The following is an 11854-nucleotide window of genomic DNA, read 5'->3' on the forward strand; positions in this document are numbered from 1 at the left end:
CCTCTCTGCTGTATCTGTCCAAAATCAACCCTTTTAGATTACGTCCTCTCTCTCCCACCCTTCACCAACAAACGGCTTAAAAGAGATTACACACTCCCCTCCATTTTCTCATCATCTCCACCAGTTAACCCTGCCACCAGGCTTTTATACTCAACCTTCTAGTGAAACTGCATCTGCCAATGGTCACCATCACCTCCTAGTTGGTCAACTAACCCATGGCCTTTTCTTGGTCCCCATGCTTATTGCTCTTTCTGCAGCATTTAGCTTAGCTGACCATGCCTTCCTCATGTCCCCTGGCTTCTGAGGTACCTAAAGGTTTTCCTACCTTCCTGGCCATTCTTTCTGGTTATTGGAATGTTGGCAAGACCTCTAGGCAAGAGTGATAAGGTGAGTGCCAATGCTTGATTCAATCTCCTTGGTTCAAGTGAAGCCACTCAACTGGTTATTAGTCCTACTCCTTTAAAATTTCACCTGAAAGGGCCCACTTAGGTTGCTCAGAACAACCTAATGCCAGTAGATAAAAATTGAAATTGTCTAGGCACCATTCTATAATGGGAGCTGTTTATTTCTTTATGCTCTCTGAACACTTGGATAGTATCTACAAATGTCCACTGGATTTACCTGTCCAGGTATCCCTCCTCTATTCATACTATACACCAGAACTTTAACTTGAGGTCTTAAAATGGATTGGCTAGAAAGACCAATCCTGCATCATAAAATGAAGTATATATGGTACAATTAACAGTTATTTTAAGCATAAATAGTGAACAGATATAATTAAAGTGAGGCTCCTGTGTTAATTGCTGATCCTTCCTTACCTGGGTATTGGGGAAAACCAATGGTTGGTTTGTCTGTACAAAGTTCAGGCACTTGATCCCAATTTAGCGATATTTTCTGACCGTTATGAAATGAAAAGAATTATTTTCTTATAAGGAAATGATCAGATCTTATGAGTTATGAGCAGATCCTAGTCTCACTTTTTCCTGTGTGTAGTAATATAGCAGATTTTTGTTCTATTTTGTTCCTATTTTCACTTTGACTTTGATTAGGGACACTTGTGGTGTGGTTGCTGGAAAGACAGACCACACACGTGAGCTTAGATGAAGTAGGCAACAATCATGACCACACTTCAGCTTAGAACCTTCTTTTTTAAGGAAGGTCCTTCAGGCATTTTTATTAACAAGCAGATATAAACTTGGCAAGAGCACCTTTCAAAATCACAGTTCCAATTATTTTTGTGAGGTCAAGAGAAAGAAGAGAACACAATGGTGGTGGCTTAGCATCAAAACAATAACAATCAAGTTGCTGACCTTATGCCTTCCATCAAACATAACTATCACCCGCTGTGTTCCCCGACCTCCGAAGGATGAGGAGAAGCTGGCATTCAAGACTTGACATTAATCTAGACCACACGCAGCACTTGCTTTGATAGCAGACACAGCTCCCACGCATACCCATACTTGGACAAAACGGTGGCCATGTTCTCTGTGCCAAACCTTCTCATCTCCGACCGTCTTCTAGATCTTGAAGTATCTGATTCTCCCCGGGCAAGGGCGGACCACTGGAACTGGACCTTCAGGAGCAGGAACGCTAGGCTGCGCCACCTTGGGTGTTTTCCCCACGTGAAACGTTTCTCCTGAGGCTGACTCCACTGAGGCCACACCCGAGAAGGCGTGGCGCAGGTCGTAGTGCGCCGGGTGTACCGGTGGGGGGATCGGGGGAGCTGCCACGGCCCTGGGTCCCACCACCAGGGAGGCCGCGGGCAGGCCAGCTGGAGAAAGCGCTGGCCCAGCCGAGCCCTGTGCAGGCGTGAGGGGCCCTGCTTCGGCGCCATCTGGTTGGGGCTGCGGGAGCACAGGCTGGAGAGAGGACCGTTTCCTTAGGTTAGCTGCCTTTCTCTTCCTTCCAGGTGGAACCCCACCCAATTCTGTCACGGTACTAATTTTTATTTGCAAGGAATCTGGCAAAAAAGAACTACCTAGGTACAAGGGATGGTCATCAGGGCTCCACGGGAGGGGTAACTGGCCTGCGGTAGCCCCTTTCTCACCAGCTGTGTTGGGGATGGTAGACTGACACTGTTCCACGAGCGAAAGAACCCCACCTTATGGCTAACCTTCACCAGTAGCGTCACCCTCTTTTTCATCTACACCTGCAGCCACAGGGAGCTGTCAGACAGATCTGGCCACCTGGACTCTGCAACTCAGAAAACCACGCCCACTGCCCCCGCCTCTCCCTGCCCCCGCTCCCCAAGCCAGCAAATAAAACACGTGGCCTCGCCAATTGCACACTAGGGAGGTTCTGCCCTGTAACCACCAGTTCGTGGGAGGGGAGGGCATGGCTGAAACAACCTTTTGTTTATTGATGATTTCACATTCCCTTGCACTATCTATATGGTGGGGCTCAAAAGGACAGGCAGCAAATGCCCTGAAATTACTAATGCACCGCAGAAAGGTGAAGGGGTCATTGTATTCTGAAGATAAGGGCAAGTACATCCATGACGCCCTTACCTGTGTTTGGAACACCGTGCAGGTCACTGCAACATCTTCCCCACCAGCAACATTCTCAGTGACCATCCCCTTACAGAAGCCATATTGCTGCCCACAGAAAGAGAGGAGTTATTTGAACCAGTTCAGAAAGTGGACTTCTCTCCCAGTTTCACTTATACTCCAACACATCAAGGGAAAAAAACTTAAATTCTTAATTCCTTTTTTAAAAAAAAACCTTTTCCTAAAGTGTATGGTTTCTGCTTATATTTTATATAGAATGTAGAAAATACAGAAAAGCTTTGGGAATGAGAGAGATCACCCATAATCTCAGAAATGGTGGTGACCCAGGAGAACTTCTGTTCACATCTATGTATTTCTTTCTTATTTTTAACTACTATTAAATATCATTTAAAAACTGGCATCACTGACTACACCATTTTGTATACTGTGTTTTTCACGTGCTATAATGATAGCATTCTCTTATATCATTCCTTATTCTTTGAAAATGTAATTTTCGTGTCTGTATAATTTTCTATTTACTAATGTGCCATATTTTATTCAATGATTCCCTCCTTTTGGATATTCAGATCTTCTGGGGTCATTTTGTACCTGTCATAAATCATCTTTATAGATATATCCTGTCAAACACGATCATCTCTTTAGGCTAAATTCCTAGAAGAGGACATTACTGGCTTAAGGACTTGAAAGATTTCATATCAGAGGTCTATCTAGAAAATCTACACTTTATACTCCCAATGGCCTGACATGGCTCATCTTAATTAGGAAACAGCCTCTCTAACTCCAGGGGCCTCCATTGGGTGAGAAGATCTGGTGATAGCTCTTAAGCAGGGGAGATGACACCCCGGAGGATGGCCTGGCACAACCCAGCCTCACAGGGAATGCATATTTTGCATTCCTCTTTTCTGCAGCCCCAAGATACGAATTTGCTCTAAGGATGCTCTGTTCCATGCCTGGCTTTACCAACCCAATGCCTAGCCCGCTCACCTTTTCTGCCAGCAGGTTGCACTTGGCTGGGTCTACGACCTCTTTAGCAACACAGTCAGTGGCAGCCACTGCAAACTCCACAGAAACAGAAGCTGGAAGAGGCTGATGAGGATAAATGAAAATTTTCATGAAGCAACGTGACTCAGCATGAAAAAAGGCTGGTAAGGAGAGGCCAGAGGGAAGTAGCGAGGGCCATGGCATTGCACAGTCCAGGGAGCACGGTTCACGGAGACCACACTGTGTGGCCAGGAAACATGCCCCCAGTGGCTTACATAGGGCTTACAGTGAGACACTGGGTTTTTGAAGGGCTTGCATACAGAAGCTGGGGTTGGGTCTTCCCTGAAGGAGGTGCAGGTATCCACTGCCCATCATTCAGAGCAGAGGTGAGTTTTCAGGTAGAAAGCAGGAACCCAGAAGGCTGACCTTACACTGACCTCAGTGGGAACCCTGCCTCCTGCCAACTTCCCTATTGGGGCTGCACTTTGAGACCCACGGCTCAGGTTACTCCAAGATGGGGTGGGAAAGTAAAGAAATTAATTCCTCTCCCATGTATTTTAGACAGCAGGATCAAATGAAAAATATAAATGAAAGTACAGAAGATACTTATGCTTTTCTATCTTATAGTTCTTGGAGCATATGGACACTTACAATAATAAAATATCTGTTACTTGTTATAGTCTGGGGCGGGGGTGTTCTGAGAATCACATATTCTGGTTAATAGAATTACTGCCTATAGTGTATTTCCAAGCATGCCATGGCTGGCATCCAGAATACCAGTTTTTAAAAATATTAGAAATATTAGAATTCCATTGCATTCAAATGTGCTAACCCAACCACGGTACAGTTAGGTTTTTTTTTTTCAGTGATTCAAAGGCATTTTAGGATCCTGCCATTATATATAAGTATGCCCATGCCTTTGTAAGTATCAACTACAAGAGCGCTGTAGATGTTCCGTGGTAATGGGTGATGGCGATGTGGAGACCCATGAATTTACAGTGGGTGCTTCTGGATAAAGTGGGAACTTCCACCTTGGTGTTAACTGGAACCGAGGAACTGGGGACACACAGCATCTGGCTGTTTTGTGTTGAAGTGGCTTAGGTGGGGGATGCGCTGACGGTCCTCGGGGTCCTTAGGACACTCAGAACCCTTTCTTTCCCTTTTCTCCCACCACCCTCGTTGACTTCCCGTGGCTGCCCCTGCACCGTCCCTCACCCCTGCTTCACCACGTCCACTCCCGAAGTGCCACCAAACTGCCCAAACTGTCAGCAGGATCTCAGTCTTACCACAAATTGAGCCCGAGAAATTTCCACAAGTTGAAAGTAGGAGCCGCTTTTCTGGGCGTTGAAGGTAGCCAGCGCGGCCTCTACTGCGTGCACCACCCGGCTGTCGTTGAGCGGGGCCAGCAGGGGGCAGTCTGGACACACCTTGTGCACGTCCTCGGCCGAGTCTGCGCACAGAGCGAAGAAATCAACTTGGCTCGGGGCTGTAATTCTCTGCGGCACTTGCCCCCGCTCTGCTTATTTGAAAGGGCTAAAACATGCTCCAAATGGCTGCAGGAGGATTCTCTGCTTCTTACTAAACCTTCGGGTGGCTCCTGCCATGCTGGCATTGTTGCAGAAGCCCCTCTCACCAAGGGGCGATTTCCACCTCCAATGAGAACAGCTCCTTAAAACACAGTTTTAAAGTCCCCAAACCCAGGAAACTTGGCTTCTTTTCATCACCAACAAAGTGGCTAGAACTACTTCTGTTGAAAACAGAAGGTTCAGGTTCCCTCCTCACTCTCTCTACCAGGTAACTATAATAAGAATAATAATCATCTCTACCTGGACTGGAATCACATTTTGCAGACAACACGGAAAACTGTCCGTCCTGTTTCAGCACATTGAAATCGCAGTCTCCTTCCACCGCCTGGGGAAATAAACCCACAGTGACAGCCCGGGAGGAGGGCTGACCTCTCACTTCTCACGGTTGGGGGGATGGGGGCGGGACGTGTATGTCAAAGGTGAGCCTCACAAAATCTCCTTCACTGGGTGATGTTGAAACATGACACTGGTTTCGCAGGAGGTGGGAGTACGAAAAAAAGGTGAATTGTAAAAATCAGCCCCAGGGAAGGCGCCATCAATTGGCAATTTTAGCTGCCCCCGCGGCAGTCGCCCTAAGAGGGGCACTCACGTGCTCTTTCAGCTGCCTCACGCTGCAGTTTGCCAGGGGGGTGGGGTCCAGTACATGGCAGGTGGTTTCCAGCGTGTCTATTTCAAGGTCAAACACCTCTCCCGTGGGCCGCTGTGGAGACAGAGAATGCAGAAGTGAGCAGCCTGATACTGCTGAGCGGGTCCAAGGGTGAGCCCCTACTGGGTTTGAACTCACTCCCTTTTGGAGAGGTAAGAAAGAAGGGGGCGTGGGCTTGGACTGGTTGATGGAAGCACAGCCATCACGCTGACCTGTATGTGGAAGCTAAAAGTGAATGTTGATACTTATTTAATTTTAAAAATTTCACCCTTCAAGCAGTACTTTGAAAAAGTCAGCTTTGGATTTTTCTCAATCAGCAAAGTAAGTTGGTGTAGGATAATAACTTACTGTCTCTCTTTTATCTTCTTCATCCCTCTCTACTTCTTCCTTCCTTCTCAGCATCTACTTTCCTTCCTTCCCCATTTTCTTTTCCTTTCTAAAGGAAAAGTTGTCTGTGGCTTTTTGTCTTTTGGCTTGTAGATGCCTGGATGAAAAGTTGCTGTTCCCTACTGCCCCCTGCTGGTAACGAGAGGGAAGCGTGAGCCTCCCTCTGATGGAGGAAGCAGTGTGTCAGTCAGTCACTAGCACAGAGGGAAGGAGCAGCGGGTAAGGAGGTGATGGGGAGCTTGTATGACTCCTTGGAGTTGTTCCTGCCAGTTCACCTGTTTCTGTATCCTTTCTATAAAGCCCGGAAAAATCCAGAAGGTACGAGTATGGCTATTTTTTCTTTCAGCCCAGCTCTACTTGTCTCTCAAGTCTGTTCTGCATGATTCACTAGTACCTGAAGCCTCAAAATCTCCTTTCCTGGAGGAAGCTGTGTTTTATGATGTGCAGATATGCCTAAATTAACTTCCTGAAAACACTCAGAGCTAGTGAATAGGAGCCTGGGGCTCCTGGGTTTCTCAAACCCTGCTGTTAGTGAAAACTGCAGTGTTGTTCCTTCTTTCCCTCAGACATGCACATTGTGTGTCATTTCCCTTGAATTGATCAGTGCTTCCTCTGAATCACCGTTGTACTTCACTATGGTTGCAGAACTCCTAAAATCCATCTGGGACAATCCCGATTTCAAATATGTTGTCCCATTGTGAGATCAGATGTCCATGAGTCAGTCCAGACATCCTGAGGTTTGCCTTATTTTCCTTCCTAGATTGTGAATCTCTTGTGGACACTATGTCTTTCTCACCTTTGTATTAGGTTGCATCATTAAAATGCCAATATTTGACTGCTTTTATTATACAAAACTGGCTATTTCATATGAGTCAACTTAGCATCTCCCATAGCGCTTGACACTGGTTCTTGCCCATGGAAGGCTTGTAATCAGCGTTGACTGAAAGAATTATCCTTCATCAGCTATAAAATCTAATTTCAAAATAGGCAATAGATAGATGGCTTTTCCCCACCTCTCCAAATCACTCAGCTGACCCCCAAGGCACACATTTCCCAGCTTGATCATCATTGTCACCAGCTTCAGGCTGCATTGGTTTCTTGCCTAGCATGTGAGGGGGTGAATCCTTTCATGCCAAGATTTCTCATTGGGATGTGGGTACCTTTCTTGGGGAGGCAGCTTGTGTAGAGGAAGGAACACAGTTCTAGAATTGAATCCTAGCCTGTTGCTTACTATTTTATGACCTTGGGTAAAAAAATGCCCTAATATGTCAGAGCCTTGGTTTCCTCATGTAAGACAAGGACAATACCCCACAGGACTGGGGGTGGGGTGAGAGAGGGGTTAAGGAGATGATATATGTGAAAGGGCCTGGCACATAGTAGGCACTTATCAAATGCACGTTTCATTCACTCTCAGTCTTTATCTAGAGAAACAGAATCAAAGGAAAAGAAGTGATTTCCAGTCAGTGGTAGTTTGGAAACTAGAATCCAGTCTCTGGTCCTAGTTTTTCTAGAAAACCACACTTTCTACCTGTGATCCTCAAAATATCATTCAAAGCCTTTCCCTCTCCTCCTGCCCCCATCCAGCACCCTCCTGGAGACCCCCTGACCACAGTACAGAATGTCTCCTCTCTTCCTTCCGCCTGTCCTCTCCCTCCCTCCTGGGAGGAATCAGGGTGTTTCCACTCTGTGATTTCATTTGTGCTGGGAGGTGGGCTCTTAGAGACACCCAGCTGAGCCCCACCCACTCCTACACAGCAGGGTCACTTACCCGCGGCCACACCTTCACACTGTCAATCTGGTTTAAGATGTGCTTGTAGCCATGAGGAAGGTGCCTGTTGATGTAGTCCACGGCCGCCAGGGCTGCTTGCTCTGTTTCTGGGTCATCACAGGCTGGTTCCCTATAACCCAGAACCGGGCCATGCGGGACAGAGTGGCAGCCACAGAGCTGAGCAAGGCAAAGGAGCAGGACGAGGGACTTCATGGTTGCCCTGGAGAGGTCCTGGCAGGTCGGCAGGCGGGTAGCTGGAGGCTTCAGGCCCAACCCAGGTGCTCTGCTGGAAAAGGCAGACTGGTGGAGGGTCCAAAGGCCCTTTATTTGTTGGAGCCTGTGGAAAGATTGCGTAAGGATGTGGGATGACTTCTGTTCTGGTTCCAAAAAAAAGCCCCCTGCAAACATCAGTCCTGGAAAAACAAACAGGTTAAGACATCACTGGTCCCCCTTTGGCAGAAATCTGCCAGAGTCAATGCTTGCTAGGGGGCGGGTGGGGGCAGATTGGGGGGTGGGCTGGGGAGATGCTCCAGAGTCGGCTTGGAACATGGTAACAGCAGCAAAGAAATGAGGCAGCTGAGAGGATGAGGTGAGCACCAAGGAGAGGAGGGGCTGGCACAGCTGGCCCTGGAGTGCTGTGGATTTGCCAGCAGAGGGAGTGCCCTCTACTGTAAGCTGAGCGCGCCGTGGGGTCCATGTGGGGAGAAGTAGGGATGTTCAGCAATTTTTTTTTTTTTTTTATTGGAGCATAGTTGCTTTACAGTATTGTGTCAGTTTATACTGTACAGCAAAGTGAATCAGCTATACATATACATATATCTCCTCTCTTTTGGATTTCCTTCCCATTTAGGTCACCACAGAGCACTGAGTAGGGTCCTCTGTGCTATACAGTAGGTTCTCATCAGTTATCTATTTTATACATAGTATCAATAGTGTATATATGTCATTCCCAATCTCCCAATTCATCCCACCACCACCCCCTTTCCCCCTTGGTATCCATATGTTTGTTCTCTACGTCTGTGTCTCTATTTCTGCTTTGTAAATAAGATCGTCTATACCAATTTTTTCAGATTCCACATATATGCGTTAATATATGATATTTGTTTTTCTCTTCCTGACTTACTTCACTCTGTATGACAGTCTCTAGGTCCATCCACATCTCTACAAATGACCCAATTTTGTTCCTTTTTATGGCTGAGTAATATTCCATTGTATATATGTACTGCATCTTCTCTATCCATTCCTCTGTTAATGGACATTTAGGTTGCTTCCATGTCCTCGCTATTGTAAATAGTGCTGTAATGAACATTGGGGTGCATGTGTCTTTTCGAATTATGGTTTTCTCTGGGTATATGCCCAGTAGTGGGATTGCTGGGTCATATGGTAATTCTATTTTTAGTTTTTTAAGGAATCTCCATACTGTTCTCCATAGTGGCTCTATCAATTTACATTCCCACCAACAATGCAAGAGGGTTCCCTTTTCTCCACACCCTCCCCAGCATTTATTGTTTGTAGATTTTTTTTTAATTTTTTAATTTAATTTTATTTATTTTTTTATACAGCAGGTTCTTATTAGTCATCAATTTTATACACATCAGTGTATACATGTCAATCCCAATCGCCCAATTCATCACACCACCACCACCCCTCCCCCCCACCGCTTTCCCCCCTTGGTGTCCATACGTTTGTTCTCTACATCTGTGTCTCAATTTCTGCCCTGCAAACCAGTTCATCTGTACCATTTTTCTAGGTTCCACATATATGCGTTAATGTATGATATTTGTTTTTCTCTTTCTGACTTACTTCACTCTGTATGACAGTCTCTAGATCCATCCACGTCTCAACAAATGACCCAATTTCATTACTTTTTATGGCTGAGTAATATTCCATTGTATATATGTACCACTTCTTCTTTATCCATTCACCTGTCGATGGGCATTTAGGTTGCTTCCATGACCTGGCTATTGTAAATGGTGCTGAAATGAACATTGGGGTCCATGTGTCTTTTTGAATTATGGTTTTCTCTGGGTATATGCCCAGTAGTGGGATTGCTGGGTCATATGGTAATTCTATTTTTAGTTTTTTAAGGAGCCTCCATACTGTTCTCCATAGTGGCTGTATCAATGTACATTCCCACCAATAGTGCAAGAGGGTTCCCTTTTCTCCACACCCTCTCCAGCATTTACTGTTTCTAGATTTTTTGATGATGGCCATTCTGACCCATGTGAGGTGATACCTCATTGTAGTTTTGATTTGTATTTTTCTAATAATTAGTGATGTTGAGCATCTTTTCATATGATTGTTGGCCATCTGTATGTCTTCTTTGGAGAAATGTCTATTTAGGTCTTCTGCCCGTTTTTTGATTGGGTTGTTTGTTTTTTTGATATTGAGCTCCATGAGCTGTTTGTATATTCTGGAGATTAAGCCTTTGTCAGTTGCTGCGTTTGAAAATGTTTTCTCCCATTCTGAGGGTTGTCTTTTCATCTTGTTTATGGTTTCCTTTGCTGTGCAAAAGCTTTTAAGTTTAATAAAATCTTTGAATGCCGGGGACAATTATCTCCTCCTGGAGGGAGAACAAGGCCCACAGACATAGCAAAGGTACCAATGATTTACCAGTGAGGAGGGAGAGCTATGGGAGGTGCCAAGTCTTGGGTAAGATCCTCGGAGAAAAGAAGAAAGGAAGGGAGAGATTTCTGCCTGGAGTGGGGAATGGGGAGAGAGACCTTCCTGCCTTCCTGCGGCAGGGCCGGGAGAGCTCTATGGCCAGAGGAGCTTCTCCCCTCCCTGTCCGCTTCTCTCCAGACCTCACTGCCAACACCTTGCACAGATGCACCCTGACCTGGCTCTCTTGGGTGGCTGAGTGTGACTGGCACCAGTGGCCATGTGTCCCCAGTGACCCCGTGTCCCCGTGGCCCATGCCCCCAGCCAGTGGAAGAGTGCAGCAGAGGAGAGCCCTGGTCTGACAGCCAGTCACTTGGCAAAGCTCTGGGTTTGAGTCCTGCACTGCAGGCTGAGACTCTGGTGGGGGGGGGGGCACTCAGAACATAAATGCCTCCTTAAGACCCTTCACAGCCTTAGCAGAATTAGAGTGAGTCTTGGTAGCCAGAGCACAAGGTCACAGCATTGGCTCAGGCACTGCCTTTCAGTTGTGGCCTTGACAATCCCAGGTGTGACCTCCAAGGAGGGGTGGCCAGGATGGCGAGAGGCTTGGAAAATATCATCCGAGGACCTAGCTTGGTTTAGCCTGGAGCAGAGAAGCCCTTAACGTGGAGACCAACATGTTCTCCAAATATTTAGAGGTCATCATTGTGCGGGGGTGGATTTGTTCTGTAGTTTGCTATTGCTTCAGAGAACAAAACTTGGTTTAAAAGTGGTGGGGGGAGCTTTCTACAGGGAAGCTTAACAATACCGACTTCCTGTGGGGAGAGAGATAAGCGCGGGGGCCTGTGATGGGCAGAGGAGATAGTATAAGCACTGTTTTCACGTTTGCTCCCAGCTGCTCACACACAGACCCTTAATGCCAGAGGCTCAGAAGGTGTGGTCAGGACCCCCGGCTCTCTGGTTATACAGCAGGATGATCCTCAGAACTGGGGGGCTTTCCATCGGCCTTGTGCCCCATTTCCTTCAGGACCTTGACTCATGAGCTCATGAGCAACTTTTTGTGGATGCTCTGCTTTTCTTTTAAATAATCTTTTAAAATACAAAATATGGTCATTACTGAAAATTTGAAAATCACAAAAAATATATGCAGTGAGTACATATTTCATCTGTCATAAGCTCAGATGTCTACACTATAACTTTATTTTCCATAACACAATTGGATTTCTGACTCTGAGCTCTCTTTCGTGAAAATGTAATCTAGTCACTTCCGGGTAACCTGACTTCCCACACGTGCTTGGGTTGAAACCTGGTTCAATTTAGGTTTGCTCTTGTGCTTCTTCTCCCCACTGGGGTTAGAAGAAAGTGTGGAGGGGGAGAC

General features: G+C 46.3%; 1 protein-coding gene across 1 annotated transcript; it reads right to left on the reverse strand.

The window, feature by feature from the left end:
• Positions 1–1128: 1128 nt before the first annotated feature.
• AHSG (alpha 2-HS glycoprotein) lies at positions 1129–8288 on the reverse strand. The gene is made up of 7 exons (XM_082392984.1): positions 7876–8288; positions 5664–5774; positions 5315–5399; positions 4775–4938; positions 3492–3593; positions 2508–2594; positions 1129–1859 (listed from the first exon to the last, which is right to left on the reverse strand). Exons 1-7 carry the CDS (start codon positions 8281–8283, stop codon positions 1518–1520), a joined length of 1299 nt encoding a protein of 432 aa, XP_082249110.1. The 5' UTR covers positions 8284–8288; the 3' UTR covers positions 1129–1517.
• Positions 8289–11854: the final 3566 nt, after the last annotated feature.

The sequence above is a fragment of the Balaenoptera borealis genome (genome assembly GCF_965194805.1).
Source record: "Balaenoptera borealis genome assembly, chromosome: 5".
Lineage (NCBI taxonomy): Eukaryota > Metazoa > Chordata > Mammalia > Artiodactyla > Balaenopteridae > Balaenoptera > Balaenoptera borealis.

Bases quoted from the DNA above. Each gene is read 5' to 3' on its own strand.
- AHSG (XM_082392984.1), bottom strand. From the start codon at position 8,283: ATGTTTGCAGGGGGCTTTTTTTTGGAACCAGAACAGAAGTCATCCCAC. The intron at 5,400-5,663 runs GTGAGTGCCCCT...TTATTTCCCCAG, and splicing joins TGAGGCAGCTGAAAGAGCAC to GCGGTGGAAGGAGACTGCGA. The intron at 3,594-4,774 runs GTAAGACTGAGA...TATCCTCATCAG, and splicing joins TTTCTCGGGCTCAATTTGTG to CCTCTTCCAGCTTCTGTTTC.